This window comes from Carettochelys insculpta, chromosome 2 (assembly GCF_033958435.1).
Source record: "Carettochelys insculpta isolate YL-2023 chromosome 2, ASM3395843v1, whole genome shotgun sequence".
NCBI lineage: Eukaryota > Metazoa > Chordata > Testudines > Carettochelyidae > Carettochelys > Carettochelys insculpta.
The window spans coordinates 56,944,933-56,964,481 of record NC_134138.1 but is presented as its reverse complement, the minus strand read 5'-3'; the positions used below and the strand labels follow the sequence as shown (position 1 = coordinate 56,964,481).

General features: G+C 42.6%; 1 protein-coding gene across 3 annotated transcripts; it reads right to left on the bottom strand.

Annotated features, from left to right (window-relative positions):
- Window positions 1-3,899: 3,899 nt before the first annotated feature.
- IMPA1 (inositol monophosphatase 1) lies at window positions 3,900-19,026 on the bottom strand. 3 transcript variants are annotated; one of them, XM_074987026.1, is made up of 9 exons: window positions 18,961-19,026; window positions 16,985-17,066; window positions 15,709-15,842; window positions 14,720-14,824; window positions 14,092-14,137; window positions 13,854-13,962; window positions 9,700-9,808; window positions 7,352-7,503; window positions 3,900-6,025 (listed from the first exon to the last, which is right to left on the bottom strand). In XM_074987026.1, exons 2-9 carry the CDS (start codon window positions 17,045-17,047, stop codon window positions 5,907-5,909), a joined length of 837 nt encoding a protein of 278 aa, XP_074843127.1. In that variant the 5' UTR covers window positions 17,048-17,066; window positions 18,961-19,026; the 3' UTR covers window positions 3,900-5,906. The 3 variants fall into 3 exon arrangements, with proteins under 3 accessions (XP_074843127.1, XP_074843130.1, XP_074843129.1); XM_074987029.1 differs by having other exon boundaries at window positions 18,995-19,009; XM_074987028.1 differs by having other exon boundaries at window positions 18,966-18,987.
- Between the last annotated feature and the right edge of the window lie 523 nt (window positions 19,027-19,549).

Here is a 19,549-nt window from a genome sequence, read left to right as displayed (position 1 = left end):
AAACTTCTCCATTACACCATCATGGATCTAGAACCTATCTCACATGATAATCTCTTGCTCTTGCAGACCTTGGGCAGCAGACCAGTCCTTGCTTACAAAGAGCCCTCCAACCAGAAACACATAGTCACCATCAACCACACACCCTAAAACAGAAACACTAACCCAGGACCAATTCCTGCAACAAATCCCATTGACAGCTCTGTCCATATATTTACCCTAGTGACAATATCAGCCACACTGTCAAAGACTTGTTCACCTGCACATCCACTACTGTGATATATGCCTTCACGTGCCAACAATGCCTCTCTGCCATGCACATTGGACAAGTCAGACTGTCTCCATGCAATACAACTAATGGACAAAAATCAGACGTCAAAGAGACATACAAAAACCTTTGGGAGAACATTTTTACCTCCCTGGACACAGTTAAAAGTTGCTAACCTCGAGCAAAAAAAACTTCATAAACAATGCTGTAACATGAAACTGTTGAACTGGAATTCATATGCAAATTTGACACCATCAGAATGGGCCTGAATCAGAACTGGGAATGGCTCTCTCATTACGTAAGTAGTTTTCCATTTTCAACAGTCTCACCTTCATATCTACATCCACCTGGATTGAATTAACTCTGATGTAACACTCCCAACTCTGTATTGCTGTTTTCTGTTTTTCTTTCACTGCATGCAGCTGATGAAGGGAATTGCAACTCATGAAAACTTATGCCATAATAAAATTTTTAGTCTTTAAGATACCACTGGATTAATTTTATCATAAATGAGAAAGAAAGTGAAGAAGGTAACATTTTTATGGAACTGTCTGTTGCAAAAAGACAAGCTTTTAATGTCACACTGCTCTTTTTCAGGTTCGGGCTCAGAAATGCTCTTATTTTCATTCCACCACCAGGAAAAACCTGCTTTATAGTGTATTTTCTAGGTCCATCTGCCATCTAGCGTCTGGGCAGGCAAATTGAAACACACTATCTGTGCCTATGCTCAAATACAAAGAGCATGAGCTAGAATGGTACACTCATCCCTCGCTATATAAGCACAACTGGTTCCTAACTTTTTGCTCGTAGGCAAACATTCATAAGAGGGACACTAAATTCCTATTAAAACAAAAAGCAGTCAAGTAGCACTTTGAAGACTAGCAAAATAGTTTATTAGGTGAGCGTTCGTGGGACAGACCCACTTCTTCAGACCATAGCCAGACCAGAACAGACTCCATATTTAAGGCCTTAAATATGGAGTCTGTTCTGGTCTGGCTATGGTCTGAAGAAGTGGGTCTGTCCCACGAAAGCTCACCTAATAAACTATTTTGCTAGTCTTTAAAGTGCTACTTGACTGCTTTTTGTTTTGATAGTGTATAGACTAGCACGGCATCCTCTCTGTTTAAATTCCTATTAAAATACTTGTAAAAGACTCTGATTGGCAGCAGGTGGGACTGCTTTTGAAAGGTAAGTGAACCTGAGGTTGGGAGGGTGTTAAAGGCTGGGAGCAGTTTGGAGCCATGAGTGGGGGCAGGGGGGCAAAACCTGTAGGCGGCTCAGGTGGAGAAGGTGGCAGCTTGTTCCTCCTGGCTGCAGCAGAGGTACTTGGTGGGGTGCGGGGGCTGGTGGGAGTTTGGAACAGGATGGGGTGGGTGTAGGTAGCAGGCTGGGGAAATGTTGGGACTGGGCAGGGGCCTGCGGATCTCCCTGTGCCCTGGCCAGGGACCCAGCGGCTGGCTCGCTGTCTCCCTGCAGGGGACCCTGCGGCTGGAGCAGAGCCAGCTGCAGGGCTGCTGGACTTGCCGTGCCTCCTGCCTCCCCCCCCACTGGGGACCCCACAGCTGGAGCAAAGCCAGCTGTGAGACTGCCAGTCTCTCCGCCCCTCCCCCAGGGATGGCTCATATTAGCAGGGGAAGTTCACTTGTCTAGTAACGTTGGTAGGTATGTGTCTCCCTCATTTTAATGAGTACTCATAAGTAAAGTGCTTGTTAAACAAGGGATGAGTATATATAAAATATTTTTTCTTTTTTCTTCAGTTGCAAGTCATTTTATGACCCATTTCAGAAAAGTTTATCACATTTCAGGTCATAAAGCTGCACAGGCTGGTTAAATGGCACCAACCCAAGGGAAAATAGGGATGGATTATTTAACAGAGCATTTATAAATAGCCCTAAGCTCCCCATCTCCAGCAGGCAGCCCTGAATTTCCTGTAGCAACTTCCCTCTGCATAGTCACAAGTGAAAAATGGCTCCTGCTGAGCAATATTCCAACAAAAGAACCTCATCCCTTCTCATAATAAAGGGTTTGCTTCTCCTCTTCACTGTTGCTGTTGTATTTTGGTTTTCCCTTTCTCCTGCCCAGCTATGAGAGACGGATTTGTTCCCCACCCAATATCACCTTGGCCTAGGAAATTCTGCAGCATAAGACTAGGTTGGGAAAGATTGCGCCCACAGTCTGCATCTGGCCTGCCAAGGTGCCAGATTGGTACCACAAGTCGCCTCAGCCAGCTGCTGCTTTAAGTAGTTTCTGCTTTAGAGTCTGGAATGGGAAGACCTCGTGTGTTGTTCCTAACCCCTTGCAAAATGTCTGAGCTCTCATTGGCAAGTTTGCTTTCCAGCCACTAGGATCTCACAGATTTTGCTGTGGGGCAGGAGCAGCCAGGACCCCTCCTTCTCTCCTCGTGTTTGGAGCAGAGAGCTACAGGGGACAGGCAGCAGTTTTGAGTGAGCTAAGGCTGCAGCAAGCAGAGAGCCAGTCTTGGGCCCTGCAGGGCTGCTAGCTGAGAGCCACCCAGGTAAATTTCCTGGCCAGAGCCTGCCTCTGGCACCCCAGACCTTCCCTCTCCCCAACCTTCTGCCCTCTTACCCCACATAACTCTAATCCTCTACCCCTCCTCCTGCACCAGGTCACAACTCCACACACTCTAGGTCATAATCCAAACCCCTGCGCCCCCCTCATGCCCCTGTTCTCTGCCACAGGTTATACCACCAACCCTACATCACACCCCAAACCTCTGCACCCCACTCCGCTGCTCTAGTTACAACTCCCTTCCACCCTAGGTCACAATCCAAACCCTTGCAACCTGCCTGCATCCTAAACACCTGCCCCAGGTCACAACTCACAACCTCCTTTGCCCAAATTCCCTCCCCGAGCCCCTTCTGAACTCCAATCCTTTACCCCAAGCTCCCTTTTGCACCGAGCTTCCACCCCAGACCTCACACCTCCTCCATTATTACAGAAGAGAGTGTGATCCTTGACCACTTTCCAAGTTCTTGGGAGTGTCATCACCTCAAGGATTATTGCCCACCCCTGGTGTAAGGGATGCTTCATTTATCATACTGTTCTCCATGGTGCAACCATTCCCCAATAAAACAAACGGGTTGTACCACATCTTTAAACTTACATCAGTCAAAATAATTTTGATTGTGCTTCAATTCTACTGTGAAGGAGTCAACCTCAACAAGATCATCAAGAAGTCCTGTAACACCTTATAGACTAAGATATTTTGGAGCATAAGCTTCCGTGGGCAAAGACCTGCTTCATCAGATGCATGACTCATGCATCTGATGAAGCGGGTCTTTGCCCATGAAAGCTTACGCTCCAAAATATCTGTTAGTCTATAAGGTGCCACAGCACTTCTTGTTGTTCTCAAAGATACAGACTAAGACGGCTACCTCTCTGATACTTAATAAGATGTTAGTATTTGCATTAAGGGGTAGCCCTGCAGTCTTAACTGACAGACTGTGGTTGCAACTAGGACTTTGGGATCAGAGGAGTATTCCCTCCAACTAAGAGTGAGGGACTGGAGTCATACATCTGATAGCTGCAAGGAGGCAGGTGGTCTCTCTTGTAAATTGTCATTGTTAAGTTGGCAGACCATTTTTAAGGGTTTCATCAGAACACAAAGTTTGCTAATTAGACTCTTTATTTTTACATAAATTAAACAGCTTTAATATAAAAATTCTTCAGCAACTATTTTGTCTGTGATGTAATCTCAATGCCTCTGGCATTCTGAAAGACAGAATGAAAATATTTAACCAGATTTTCATGGAAACTTTTCAGACGGTCCACTAATAAAGAAATAATTTTTGTTTTATCACTGCACACTTCTTACATCAAGCAGCATTTTACATATTTCAATTTTTTAACATAGAACTTCTGCAGAGTTCATATTTCCACACTCAAACCAAAATTTCACACACAGTCAGGAGGTCTGGCTAATACGTTATGACGTTACATTTATATCTTAAATTTAAAAAATAATGAAGCTGCGGAGAAGTTCAAAAGGTTTTGATTTTCACCCTACAGGGCCCCCCAAGAAATTGAACTCTAATGAGTTCTTTAACATATTTATAAAGCTAGCAAAACATAACTGGTACAAGAGCCAAGGAATTTCATCCACACCCCCACCTCAAAAAAAAAAAAAAAGCTAGTGTTTGTATTTTAAGATACAAAACACCTTCTTCCATGCTAAAAAAATAAATAAAGAACACACATTTTCAAAAGCGATAAATTTCTCTTAGATACCCACAATGCACGGAGAAACTTCTAAAAATTTTGATCCTAGTTATTAAGCAGCTCCTAAACAGACTAAATTTTACTCTAAGATGTACAGTAACTGTTCAATGGATCAATATCAATAGAATTCTAAGATATAATCTGCAAAAAACTAACCCTAACACTTTGAAATGAGAAAAATAACCATTAAGATTTTAAACATGAATGTCTTTAACTGTAAGCTTTAGGGCTGGATCTGTGCTCTCGCAAATGCTTACACAGTATGTAGCAAAACGGCCCTGATCCTAACCCATCATTACTGTCATAACTATTAAATAATAATAAAGATGAAAATCTGGACTAATGACTTAATTTTAACTAAAATGGTTGGTTGGGTTTGCTCTCCAAATTAAGAAGGATCATTTGGATTTCAAATATAGACTTTGAGGTAGAGTCTCCCATGGAAATGTAGGAGTATATCTCAAACAGTTAATGAGAGCTACATACAACCAAAGTAGAGAATACGCAAAAAGAGCGTCAACTGAAACTCATGGACCCATACAGCTAATGTATGTTTTGTTTTGTTTTTTTGTAAACTATCAACAAAAGCCTAATTCATTTGTCAGAGGCATGACAGGAGGTGCGTACTGAGCTCCCTTCTTGCACATAACATCCTGTGTTTTTAGGAACAGTGGTCAATTATTTTTATGGATGTAATGGGCACTTAAATCTAAAAAATAAATACATTTGCTCCAGGTATTTCTCTTATTGAGTCACTTTTCCACAGTGATAACACATTCCCTGAAGTGCACTAGAACCAAAATGTGACAGTTTCCATTGCGAAGTCTGGGATTATGTGATCTACCTGTACATTTCCCTCACCAGGGAAAGCTTTTGGACAAATTGATTGTACTGTAAGAATTTAAAGGCTTTATATGAAAACCTTATAAGCAACAACCAATCCTGATCACACACTGGGGGAATACCATGATAAAATTGGAACCAAGAGCAACAATCTGAAGCACACTACACAGTAATTTTCTCTTTGCCACATGAGCATTGATTGATCTTTTATCTTCCAGTGTACTATATAAATTTTAAATATTCCTTTTATAACACTGGTCTTTTTTTCCTTGTACTCCTTTAAGCAGCTCTAAAGCTACATAGAAAATAAGGTTACAGCAAAACTAAATTTTCTTTTATACAGACTGCAAACTTCATTAGAACAAGTTCTATAACAGTGGCAAATGAATCTGATTTTGAAACCCTAGTTAGAAGTCAATTTGTAGTAAGACACATTCAGTAGAGGTATTTTATTAACTATGTAAGCACAGCATATGACCTTACATGAAAAGTTATTTTCTCAGTTCACACAGTACATGACAACTGTTGGCAAACCTAGTATTAGTACATCTAAGTGCATTCAATTTGTTGCATCGTCTCTTTGCAGGGGGATTATCTGAAGCTCTTTGGCTATTCTCTCTCCTAGGGCTTGACTACTTGCAGCAATTATTCTTCGTGACATCAAATCAAATGGTCCTCCTAAAAACAAAGTCAACAGCATAACTGGTTTGCAGTCTTAGAGGTTGAATCTCGACAAAAATAAGCATTTTGACAGTTGATCTTAATGCAATACTTAGTCTAGCAGAAAGTCTAACAAATTAAAATCTAAAAAAATAGCAGTATATTACAGTGTGTAAATTCAAATTCTCAACACTAACAATGTAAAACACAATCTAGTGACTTATTCATACATAAAGCAATTAAATTCTTCATGCTACCCAAACCTGCTGCCAAAGGGATAGGGCCCTAACTCTACCTAGCTTATAGTGAGCACCCCCTAAAAATACTAGAAATGTGTTACATTAATGGTTGCACAAGGGAAATGGTAGACATTTAACACATAGCTTTGAAACCACATATTTGACCTTTACTTTGAAGGAACAGTAAAGGATTTGGCAAGAAATGAATCAGGGAAGAGAGACATACCATGACCTCATCTCCATCATATTCAGGGGAGTCTTCAGCCCAGCAAAGTACCAGAGCTGTGTGCTGAAGGAGATTAAGAAGGCATCCTCCCCACAACCTAAGGAGTGGCTGAAGAAATGTATCCCGGGGTCTGCTTCAGCTGATGTAAATACTGAATGTACCTAATCTGACCCTACTATTGAGGCAAAAGTAGAACTTGACCCTTAAACTGCACAGGGAATGGCCATTAGAAATGGGGACCCATCATGGTCATGGAGGTGGGCGGGAGCTCTACTATCCCTTAGTATTGATCTAGACATCCTGCACTTTCTTTGAAGTCTGCTATTGCCATCACTCAATAAAAGCTTTCCAAGTTTAGGTATCTGCTGTCATTGAACGTACAAGCACCATTTCACTTTGGCAGAATTAAAAAGTTATTTTTTTTATACTGGTGTAAGAATTTAGTCAGTGTAATTATTTCAGATGAAATTCTGTCCCAGATAAGCATGCAAAAATCTCATTGAATTTAGCTGTTACCTAACATTCAGACCTGGGAGCAGAATTTATACTACTTACTTGAATATCCTATCAGGAAAGGATATTACTGAAAGTGACAATGCTAGTGAGCAAGAACTTCTACTAAATAAACTAAAGGATAAAACAAGTGACAATAATTCCTATGCATTAATTTGACATAAACACCAGTTTAATAAAGAACCATCCAGATGACAGGAAGGCCAAAAGTCTTACCGATAGGGGTTTTCATTTTGGTTTGCTATGTGGTGAATAAAAAAAGGGCAGGACAGCATCCACAAACTCCAATATTTTTCATAGCTCGGACAATGAAAATATTCACGGGGGGGAGGGGAAATCTATTTCCTGAAGGTTCCCTCCATTTACCTGATACATCCAGCAGCACTCCACCTGCTTCAGTAATGATAATCCCAGCTCCTGCCATATCCCAACAATGAATGCCCATCTCATAATATGCATCAGCTCCACCAGTTGCCACAAGGCACATGTTTACTGCTGCTGTACCAACAGCTCTAACCCTGAAACAGATGCAGATATGTTAACTGAACATAGTTTATAGGAACGTTAACATGTTTAAACTAACCATACAGTGTACACTGGCCTGAGCGAATAAAGCAAAGAAAGGAACTAAGGCTAATGCGAAGGAATGTTGCTGTGAGAATTAAGACAGTCTACATCCATTGTTTTGTCTTCTGCTTAGGTTTTACTCTAATTGTAAATAAATGTGCATGCATGTATTCAGTCCCTGATTTCAGTGGATGAGAGAAAGTAATACAGTGAATTCAAGAGAAATCATTTGCAAAGGTGAAAGCATCAGGTGGGCTAAAATAATTCAAGATAAAAATAACCACTTTTGAATAATGCATACAAATTCTCACTCTGCTGTGAGAATGCTAATAATTTAACTTGTTATCCAACTTGGAAAAGTTACTTAACTTTTCATTTCACAACTGAATCAAAGTTTTCTTGACTGTTGCAAAAACTTAAACGTGAGTCTCACAAAAAAACCCCAAATAACTACACAGTATAAATCAACTCTGAAGAGGATATTTTCAATATTCTTTTGTTTCGTATTCATATTACTCTCATCAGCAATATTGCCCTAGAACAAATTACATGATTATCTATTAATGAACTTGTCAGACATGACATAATTTCCTACGTCAGACAGTTATCAAAAGCTAGACTGAATTGTTATGTAAAACATGGCAGTGCGCAGGTTACAGCAAGAGCCACTATAATCACCTGTGAAGTATCAGAGGGGTAGTGATTTACAACCCATCCTGGACAATGACCCCAACTTTCACAGGCCTTGGGAGGCAGGCCAGTCCTTGCCCCCAGACAACCTGCCAACCTGAAGCAAATTCTCACCAGCAACTATAGACCACACCACAGCAACTCTAACTCAGGAACCTACCCATGCAACAAACCTCAGTGCCAGCTCTGCCCACATATCTACATCAGCAACACCATCACAGGACCTAACCAGGTCAGTCACACCATCACAGGTTCATTCAGCTGCACATCTACCAATGTAATATATGCCATCATGTGCCAGCAGTGCCCCTCTGCTATATACATTGGACAAACTGGACAGTCCCTACAGAAAAGAATAAATGCACGCAAGTTGGATATCAGAAATGGCAATGTACAAAAGCCTGTAGGAGAGCACTTCAATCTCCCAGGACACACAGTAACAGATTTAGAAGTAGCTATCCTACAGCAAAAAAATTTTAAAACCAGACTCCAAAGAGAAACTGCTGAGCTGCATTTCATCTACAAATTTGACACCCTGAGCTCAGGATTAAACAAAGATTGTGAACGGCTAGCTAAATATAAAAGCAGTTTCTCCTCTCTTGGTGTTCACACCTCCAGATCAACTGCTGGTAGTAGGCCTCACCTTCCCTGACTGAGCTAACCTCGTTATCTCCAGCCTTGCTCTGGCCTGCCTATTTATACCTGCCTCTGCAAATTTCCACTACCTGCATCTGATGAAGTGGGTCTTTGCCCATGAAAGCTTATGCTCATACACTTCTGTTAGTCTATAAGGTGCCATAGGACCCATAATCACCTGTGATGATTTTCTAAGGGCACGTAGCCGACAGCTTTCAAATTCAAACTGAACCAACAATACTATTGTGCTTTGAGCAAAGGCAGTCTAACTATTCATTTCACAAAACAAAAAAGCAGCACCTTAAAGACTAACAAAATAATTTATTAGGTGATGAGCTTTCAGGGCAGATCCACTTCTTCAGATATTGAGATAGTGCTGTACTGGAAATAGTGCTGAAAAGGAACTGGCACAATGATTATAAAACTGAAAAAAATTGAAATGAAAACGGACAAATAGGTACATACGACAGAATGGGTGTGTGTGCGAAAATTACTTACTGTAGGTGTCTTTTAAGTGACTTGCATGAGATCATTATGAATATAGTGATCCCATTAGCCTGACTGGAGGGATCAGCCTCCCCACCCAAAATACAGAAGTCAAAGTGCACTCACCTTTCTCTCTTATCATGATAAATATCAATGTTCTGTAACCTTGTCTCTTACGTACAGGTTCTTAGTAAAAGACACATGGTAATTTAAATCAAACTATCATCTGATTAAAAAATACAGCAGAGGAAGCTGCATTTGACAGTTTCCTTCATGAAAATCACGTTGTTTGGTGCAAACTTAGAGGACTAAGTGTAATTAAAAAAATACCTTACCCATGAACAGGAATGCTGAGAAGCCTTTCCAGGTTAGAAAGAATTATTTTTAAAGTCTCTGGTTCACGGTTCGATCCCATTTCCGTTACCAAAAGTGATTTTGTAATATCTGGGAAGAGAAAAATGTGACTTTTTCCCCCCAACTGTTTGACTTACATATAGACAGTAAACATTTGCATATATCATGCACTTTCACTGATTTCTCATTGTAACAATGATTCATCAAACATGTTCACTTTATATTCAATATAGCACAAATGTAACTACAGTAAACCCTCGATTTTACGGACCCCAATTTGGCAGACTTCAGGAACAATGGACATCTGCCAGTGCCCCCACCTCCTCCCTGTTGTTCCCAAAGCCCACTTAATCGGGCTCAGTAAAATCCTAAAGCCCCACCTCTAACTCCCCTTCCTGCCAAAAAGTAAGGGACTTATCGTGTCTGCTACAGCTGAACCCTCCATGGCAGCCTGGACTGCTGCTGGAGCCACCACATGCTCCTCACACCAGGAGTGGGACACGTATGCAGGCAGACAGCACTCACATACACACCTGACCCCTGGTGGGAAGAGCGCATGCTGGGATCCCCCCAGCTGAGAGCCATCAGGAAAGTTCCATCTGCGTGCTGGTGAGGTTGGCAGCTCCAGCCACAGCAGACTCTGATGGCTCTTCCAGCAGTGATGGCTCCTTTCGTGAGTTGCGGGCATTTTTTTGGGATGGTGGGGGATTTAGCGGAGGTGGAGACTGAGGTTGGGGAAGCCTGCATAGGTGGGTGGGCAGTAAACCCCCCAATGGACTTTCGACTGTAACAGACACCCATCTCCCCCATTAGTTCATTAAATGGAGGGTTTACAGTACTTTTAGCTGGCTACTCCAAGGAAGAAAAACTTTGCACAAAAGCACTGTCCAGTCTTGCTTTGGGCATGTGTTCACTAGCTTTACTCGTATTCAAATCTTTAAGGTCTTAATGCAACGAAGTATTTAAACATAGATTTAACTACATGTAGGTTGAAAAAATAGATGAACAGTGGGACAACTGAAGTTAGGTCTACATTCAAAGCCTTTACAGGTTCAGGGCTGAAATAAGATTTACTTTTAGTAGATTTATCACTGTCTTTAAAACAGACTAGTTTTACAAACACAGGCGATAAATCCCAAAATTTATTTTTATTTTGTCACATTCACAAGCATCTTACATGCATCAAAAAAATCAAACATAGGATCCTTCCTCAAAGTACACACACTTTATGGGTGAAATAAGTATACATTTGTGCAAAGATGCACATGGGAATAGCTAGGATGACCATACTTCTCTATGTGAAAAACAAGACACCTGCTAAATTGCTTGGAATTAAGAGAGTTCAATAAGAATCCATGAGAACTATGCAGCACAAACTTTCAAAATAACATTAAGTTGACTGAGCACCCATTTAAAAGTTATACTGCATTATTATAATGAAAATAGGTAAAAATTAAAAATACATACCTACAATTGAGTGGTTATTGCTCTATAAAAGTGTCTGCCTTGTCCTAATTTTGCTGTTCTTCACAGTGTGGGCTGTAGTGTGAGAGAGGGATGCAGGAGGCTGGGGTATGTGAGTGAACAACTGGAAATCAGGGCTGGGTATGCGTGCAGGAGGGCAGGATTCAAGATAGGAGGCTGGAAGTGGGGAGGAGCCCTGGGACTGGGTTCTGGAACAATGTACACCATTTGATACTTTTGCATTTTTCCATTTAATTTTACTGGAGTCAGTGGATTTATAACAGACAAACTCTTAAATTTCAAAGTGAAACAACATATTATTCCATACCTGATACCTTTCAATACCTCATTGTATTCAATACAGCACAGCATACTTTCTAATAGCCATACACACTATACTAAACCCAATGCCCAACCCTTCCAGCCTGCCACCAGTCTGTATACAAACAGATCTGTACTCTCATATCCCACACTGTAAATAGGATTTCCAGAGCTTCTCATTTATAAGCCCCACCCACTGAGAAGTACAGCACCGAAAGTCTTGGAAATCCTCACCCCTCGCCCCGATGCTGCTTCCCACCGTCTCCCACTAAAATCCCTCATCATGGGTTTCTCTCTTCCCAACAGTGACTTGATCACCCATCTAACCACTAGGCAAAGCTGCCCCTCTCCACTCCACCTATGCCCAGGCCACATGCTTCCTTCCTGTTTGTTTCCTAGTTGGTGCCTTTGAGCCACCCCTGCCAAGAAATGGGTCTGCCCCACAAAAGCTCATAATCTAATACATACTATTGTTAGTCTTTAAGGTGCTACAGGACGGCTGTTTGTGTTTTGTGAAGATACAGACTAACAAAGCTACCTCTCTCAGATGCTTCCCACACTCTCTAGACCAGGCCTAGCAATCTCCCTCATTCCCCAGGGCAAGGCCAGATTAAGATAAGGGCTGCAGCCCAATGACTCAAATACCCTTCCCCAAGCAAACGCTAAAAGATGCTTGATGGAAGTTACCGATCTGGAAAATCAACTCGAACTGAAAAGTCAAATAAACAGGATCGATGGTAAAGCTCTTCCAGCTTTTAATTTACCACGCACCAAATAGTAAAGTAACAGGATATTTTTAAAAATAATTATCGATCAGTTTCAGATATCTACAAACCTCAAAGAACTCTATTGTAAAATAATTCTCTCTTCTAAACCATTAACACCTATGCAAAGTGAAGCAGCCAAACTTCCTACCCCGACCCTATTTTCCCATTACCTCACTTATTTCCACTGGAGGGAGTGGGGCTGTAGCTCTTGTCCTTGAGGAACAAGCAGAAAGAATGGAAAGAGGGTTGCCTTCCCAAAGGGAGGTTCCAGCTGCCACACCTTCCTGAGCAATTTAAAAGCGTGGGCTTCCAAGCCCTTTTAAACTGTCAGGGGTACCGAGCACTTACCCTTTTGCCCCCATTGGTTAGTGGACCAGGCTGAGCACACTCCAAACCCTTAGACCCCAGCCTGGAGCTCCCTCCTGCTGCACCCCAAACCCTTTATTCCAGGCTCTAATTCAGAGCTTGCCCTCCTAGACGGAGTGCCTCACCCATCTCACACCCAGCCTGGAGGACCCCCTCCCATATTCTCAACCCATGATTTTTGTGCTCATCTTAGGGGGCCCCAAAAAATCCAACAGCCCTGGCCTCCAGAAGTCCTAATTCAGCCCACCTACGTGATTCACCTTCCTTGTCCTCTTCTTCCTGTCTTTGCTCCCTTCTGAGTCCTGTACCCGATTCTTCATGGGACTCCTCCAAATCCATGATACCCCAACTAGCCCCAGCCTAGGCCCAGCTGCCCTCTACTCCAGAGACTTGCCTGTTTTCGCTGTCTGTGGGCTACCAAGCTAAGTGCAACCCCCTAGCAGCTGTCCCCACTTTCCCACGTGGTTGCCCTCACTCCTCTTCCCTGCCATAGGGGCCTGCCCTTCCCATCCCAATCCTACTACCTGCCCTCAGTGTGTGTGGCGGGGGGAGGGGTAAGGGAGATAACTATTTGAGACATTGCTCAGACTGCCTGAGAAAGAGAGAAGGCTGAGCACACAGCAGCCAGACAGCCTGGCTTTGCCCCTCCTCCACTCCCCATGCCCGACTACCCCAGGGGCTGCTGCTAACAGTTTGTTTAAAAAAAGTAAGAAGTCCTGTGGCACCTTACAGACTAAGACATATTTTGGAGCATAGGCTTCCGTGGGCAAAGACCTGCTTCATCAGATGCATGAGGCCGGGTCTTTGCCCATGAAAGCTTATGCTCCAAAATATGTTAGTCTGTAAGGTGCCACAGGACTTCTCATTGTTTTTGAAGATACAGACTAACACAGCTACCTCTCTGATAGCTTGTTTAAACAATCTGGTTAAAGAGCCTACCTGCCTCCTGCAGCCAGCTCTGTAAAAAGACAGCCCCTGCTACTTAAGGAAATGTCTCTTTAAAATTCAGGTCTCTCCTTTGCAACATGTGTGACAATTAACCTCTTTTTTTAAGCAGGGACTCTCTCAAGCAAAAAGGTCAGTCCTGGCTAAGATGAGATGGACAGATGGAATAACTAAGAGCAACGGCAACATTATACATCAATGCTTTCTGATAACCATATTTTTTAAAAGATGATGTAACAATTTCCTAAAGTAAGCTTCTCAGTACAATTCACCTTCTTGTCCTGATACATGAAGCTTCTGACCATTGCAAAATGCACCTTTTCCTTTCCTGCCAGTGTACATTTTGTCTTCCACACAACTATACACAACTCCAAATTCAATCTGCAAAGGAGAAAAGTTTATTTTCCATGAGTGTGGAAATGACAGTTTGACATAAGGAGAGCTTTGGTTAATATGTTCAGCATTTAATTTTATTTCTCTGTTGGATACTAAGTGAAAAAACAAATATACCTTTTTGTTGACTACAAAGCCAATTGAAACTGCCACAAATGGAAACCTTCAAAAAACAAAATATTTTATTAATTTTAGTGGCTATTACGCTTCCATCCAGTTTTAAAATTCTAGTTGTACTTCACTGGGTTATAACAGAGAAAATATGGAGGATATACTCTACCAATAGTGTTCTTCTGGAATTTCAGTTATTACCTTTTGCCACTAAACAGGCAGAGTGATGCCAGGTATAATGACAAAGGGTTTGCTTGTTAATACTGCATCTTTTGCTTTTGAACTTTCAGGTTGGTATTCACAGCAAAATGAGTCTTTTTTTTTTAGTTCTATTACAATTATATTTACATAACACTAGTCTTTCAAGACATAGCAACTGTAAGTTACAGCTGGCAATCTGAGAGCATTATAGCACCGACAGAAGGGATACTGTATTAATGTTTACCTAGGCTGTTTCTAATCAAATACAAGCAAATAATGCAAAATCTATAATGCGTTCATTGCAGCTCAACGGCAAACAACACACACAATTACTTGAATGGTTCCGAGGTGGGTGGGTGCGTGTAAAACATGAATTCTCGTCTAACGGTTACCCTATTTCAGTAGAAGTCATGGACAAAGGAAACAAATGTACCTGTGCACGAAATTCGTAGTTCCATCAATAGGGTCAATAATCCACGTTGGATTATCGGTCAAAGTACTGCATTCTCCAGCTGCAACTGATTCTTCTCCAATGAAACTAAAAGTAGCCAAAATATTTAAAATGTGAATAATCTAAGAGAATGGAATTTACAATACGGTGATTTGGCAGAGGGTAATGTTTATCATTCTTAGAAAAGAACAGATGGAACCTGAAAATTAAGTAGCAATTAATGTGAAATATAGCTGAAAACAGCTGAACTGCAATTGGCATCTGAGGAAGCTAGCAATGATGGGCTACCTGTTGAGAAGTGATATTTGTGGTACTAGAGCTAAAGAGGCACAATGGTAGAGACAATAATAATGTTTCTGTCCTTTATTATTAGTTTACAAAATTTAGCCTTCTTTTGGACATACCACTGAAGTTTGTCTCATTAGACTATTATAGTTGTCTGGTTTACCATTTTTCCAATATCAAGAGGTCACAGTACCATATCAGGATATAAGAAACTATGAAAAAAAACAGGAAATTCAGGCAAAATTGTTTTATACAAACTGTACTAAACATTAACAATAACTCAGTTGGGGGCCTGCCTTAGAGGAGAAACATCAATTAAAAATATATATAAAATAATTCAAGAAACTTTAAAAACTGGGAATGCTGAGGGATAAAATGAAAAACTCTGATGAGAATATGTACAACACCTGGTCATGTAGGATCAGAAGACCTTTTCCTGTGCCCAAAGTGTACTATGATCACGTACTACGAGTTACAAGTAGCAAATTAGAAGTATTTTGACAGAATTTACAGTATGTGCCACTTAAATATTTAACATCCAATGTTACAGAGTTTTTCATTAACTTCTTGATAATCTCATATTAAATTTCACTGAATAAAAACAGAGGGTCTCCATACTTTGTTCCATCGGCCACCATTTCCTCTTTTCCCATCAAGAGTAATTAAAATATCAGTAGAAGCTGTACCTGTGAGAAGGATATTTTTCCTTTACAGAAGATATAATCATTTTTTCCACTTTTTGGTCAGTGACTGTCACTAGGTCTGCTGGCGAGCTTTTAACCATAATGGATATTTCTTCCTTCAATGCTTCCCGGACTACCTATAAAAATATAAGCGTTTATTAAAAAAAACTTCAGGAAAATAATAGTTATACTAGCTTCCAGGGAAGTGCAAGTCATGGTAATTCTTTTTCTGATTGTTATAATCTGATTCAACAAAAATGTACACGTGCTTAACTTTATGTACTTCAAGGAATCTCATTTAAGAACGGAACACGGGTCAACTCCATTTTGTTGGAACCAGTTTTAAAATTTCTCAGTCTCACAGTATTTTAACACTAACAAAATTCTATAAAGTTGAGATGAACATTAAATGCTAGGACTTGGTAAGTTATTTCCAGGCCAGTCGACGTACATGTGACTGAATCTCTGCCTCAGAGCCAAGAAAATCTTAGTGGGGACTATAAATGAAATGAGGTGAACCTTTGTTAAACAGAGTCTTTACTGAGACAGCTGAAAGGACTTCAGTATTTACTCTGATTCTGAATATGCCTCAACTTGATCTGTATGCATAATTAAGAAGCTACTGCATAGAAGCTGAGGCAGGAAGTGGAGACCTGAACATCCACCCTATCTGTAGGGTCCCCAGAGAGCTGCTGACAATTTTTCTTGCTCTCCTGACTAGTTTGACCACAGACAGGGCAGAGAAGCAAACCACCTAAAGTGAAGGAGGAGGAGCTGCTGCCTCTCAAGGGAGAGAGCCTCAGCTAACTGGTGGTGGTGATGGGTGGAAAGGGAGAAGGAAAGGATGAGAGGCAGCAAATTGTCTGCCCAACAGCTAGAGAGGCACCAGAGTGGAAGCACGATTCCCCTGAGAAAAGATATAGGTCTGGAAAAACCACTCAGCAAACATGCAACCTGAAGGCACGCACGTTGTACAGACAGAAAAGCAGTTCTACAAGGAACAAATGAGATGCTGCCTATTACCAAATTTAAGGAACCAAAAACTATGCGCAGCCAGGAGAGGAAAAACCACAAAGTCATTGCTAAGTACCAGAATGAGGAGTTGCAAAATTTTTTCCCCCCTTAATTAGCCCAGTCAAAGAACATGATGCACCGCTATTTTGAAGTCACTGCCATTCTGCTTTAGAATGCTAATTTATGCTTGCGTTTGGGCAAAGCTAAAAGTAAAATTCTCCTAAAAGACATGCAAGTTTCTCTAGAAAAAACACAGTTTACATACCTCGCCAGCCTTTCTTGCTAAAGCAACTGCATATTCCATGCACTCTTGCCAAGGGTCAGCCATTTTATCCTAAGTACAGTACCTATTTGATAGATATATGAAGTATTGGTGTTAACATGTTGACACTTTTACAAGTCCTCAAACTGTTGACCAACAGCCTGCTACTCTTCCCCTATTTCTGATTTCAGTACCCTCTCTCTGCTGGAATTTATGCTTAAAGATACTTGACAATGAAAGACTGTCATGTCCTTCGCAGTACAGAAATTAATAAAGATTCTAAAGCTTTGATTTGTTCATGCCATTGTTGGGCAATTTAAAGTTTAAATCGTTACTATTAATTTTCCAAAAATTTTTTAAAAAACTAAGCAGGCATGATTGACTCTAAGACACTATTTAGCATAGATGCTGAAAATGGAAAACCATATGCGTGTGCTTGACTTGACATACGGGGGCAATTGATAACTGATCGGGGTACTCACCACCTGTGACGTTAAGCACCCACACAAGTCTTAGCACCATATTTTTACACATTGTCCAATGTTTAGTTCAAGTGAGAATTTTCATTGTAATTTGCTTTGGATGAAAAACTGGCATAGTGCAGTTCATTTCTCAACCAAGCTTGGGTTAAATTGCTTCACACACTGTAAAACCAGAAAGCAAACCCAGTTATTGTCCTATTTAGGAGATGCTTTCTGCACTAAAACCAGCCAAACATGGTTAATATCACATGGAAAAAAAACCTTACAAAATATTATAATTAGTTTAATAAACAGTTGCCTTCACATCGTCACAGTATTATGAGCCTGTATGAAAACACATTACCGGTGCTAGTTGCACAAGCAATGCACCTTACAACCTACTACACAGTGTTTTTAGATAAGTGACAGAGAGATAGCCATGTTAGTCTGTATTCTATTAAAACAAAAAAAAAAGCAGTTATGTACCACTTTAAAGACTAACAAAAATAATTTATTAGGTAATGAATTGTCATGGGACAGACCCACTTTTTCAGATCACAGCCTGAGCAGAACAGACTCAATATATAAAGCACAGAGATCCAAAAATTGTTATCCACGTTGACAAATCTGAAAAATTGTTATCAGATTTGTCAACCATGACAACAATTTTTGAACCTCTGTGCTTTATATATTGAGTCTGTTCCGGTAAGGCTATGAGCTGAAGTGGGTCTGTCCCATGAAAATTCATCACCTAATAAATTATATTAGTCTTTAAAAGTGCTACCGTGACTGCTTTTTTGTTTTTAGATAAGAGTAACTTAAAAGACATAACGCTGGTGCAGGAAGCACTGGATCATGGGATCTGCAGGAAGCACTTGGATTTAAAGAGGAAGCAGGGTCCTCTTACTTCCACACTTATTCTTGAGAAGCTGCTGTAGCCTGATGGAGTCCAGGGCTAGATCCATCACCATTACTCCCGACACGGCCACGAGGGGACTGGCAGGGAGCGAGGGGACGCGTCCTTTCAGTGGCACAGGACCGGGGTGCCGAATTACGCGCCTGCTAGCGAGGCAGTGACTAGCACAGCGCCCGTACTAAGGGGGACTGTAACGTGCCCACAGCCGTGCCGCGCTTCAGCGTCTGCGGGCGGACCCCAGGGGGGCGCCGCGTGAGGGAAACGCCCGCGGAGGGCAGGCCCGGAGCCAGCCCCGGGCACAGGACAACAGCCCCCGGACCCCGCCGGGGCCCCACCCCCCGCTGCGCTGGCCCAGGACTCCGGCCGGCGGCCCCGCGCGCACCCCGGAGCCCGCCCGGCCGCCACCCTGGCAGCACCGGTCCCAGCGGAGGGACATCGCCGCTCTCCACCCCGCTGACGGCTGAGGCGGCGCCGCGGAACCGACCCGCCCGCCCCGACCTGAGCCGGAACCGACCCGCCACAGGCCGAGCGCCCGTAGCCAGCCCCGACGCAGCGCAGCCTCCTGTCGCTACCGAAAACTGGCCGATCCAGCCCCGCTTTACCTCACCCAAGCCGCTACCGCATCCCTGCCGTTACCTGCCCAGCCGCGGCCTACACGGAGCCAGGGCGCATGCGCGAGCCGGCAAATCCCGCCCCAACCGAGAGCGTTAACCCTTCCTTCCCCGAGGCGTCCGCCGGGTGGTCCTTCTGCGCCTGCGCGAGGCGGCCGATGGCCCGGAGGATACGGCTCCCTACCCCAACCACTGAAACGCGGCTTCAAAAACAAGAAGTCCTGTGGCGCCTTATAGACTGCGGCTCGCCGCTGCTTTTCATTGGCCACCGACAGGGGCGGGTGGGGCGCGTGGCAGGCCCAGGCTGCAGTGCGTGGCCGGGGCTTCGCGGCTTGGCTTGTTGTGAACGGGGTGAGCTGGACCGCGGGCGTGTTGTGCTTTGTCGCAGCGGCGACGGACGCACCAGGCTCCGCCGTTTTCGCAGCCTGGGGGGGGCGGGTGTGATGCAGGCGAGGGGCAGGTGCAGGGGTTTTATGCAAGGGGTCTGTGACTGTGCAGCTCTGGGAAGGGCATTTATTCAGCACACACTCTTCTGTTACCGCTGGTTGCAGCCTGGCTACTGTTCTCCCCTCCTGCGGGA

What these genes read in the sequence shown, in the direction of transcription:
- IMPA1 (XM_074987026.1), bottom strand. Translation starts at nt 17,047, where the DNA reads ATGGCTGACCCTTGGCAAGAGTGCATGGAATATGCAGTTGCTTTAGCA. An exon ending in CTCAGCATTCCTGTTCATGG is followed by an intron (nt 7,504 to 9,699) that starts GTAAGGTATTTT and finishes CATCTGTTTCAG; the next exon opens with GGTTAGAGCTGTTGGTACAG. An exon ending in AGTGCTGCTGGATGTATCAG is followed by an intron (nt 6,026 to 7,351) that starts GTAAATGGAGGG and finishes CTTTGTTTTTAG; the next exon opens with GAGGACCATTTGATTTGATG.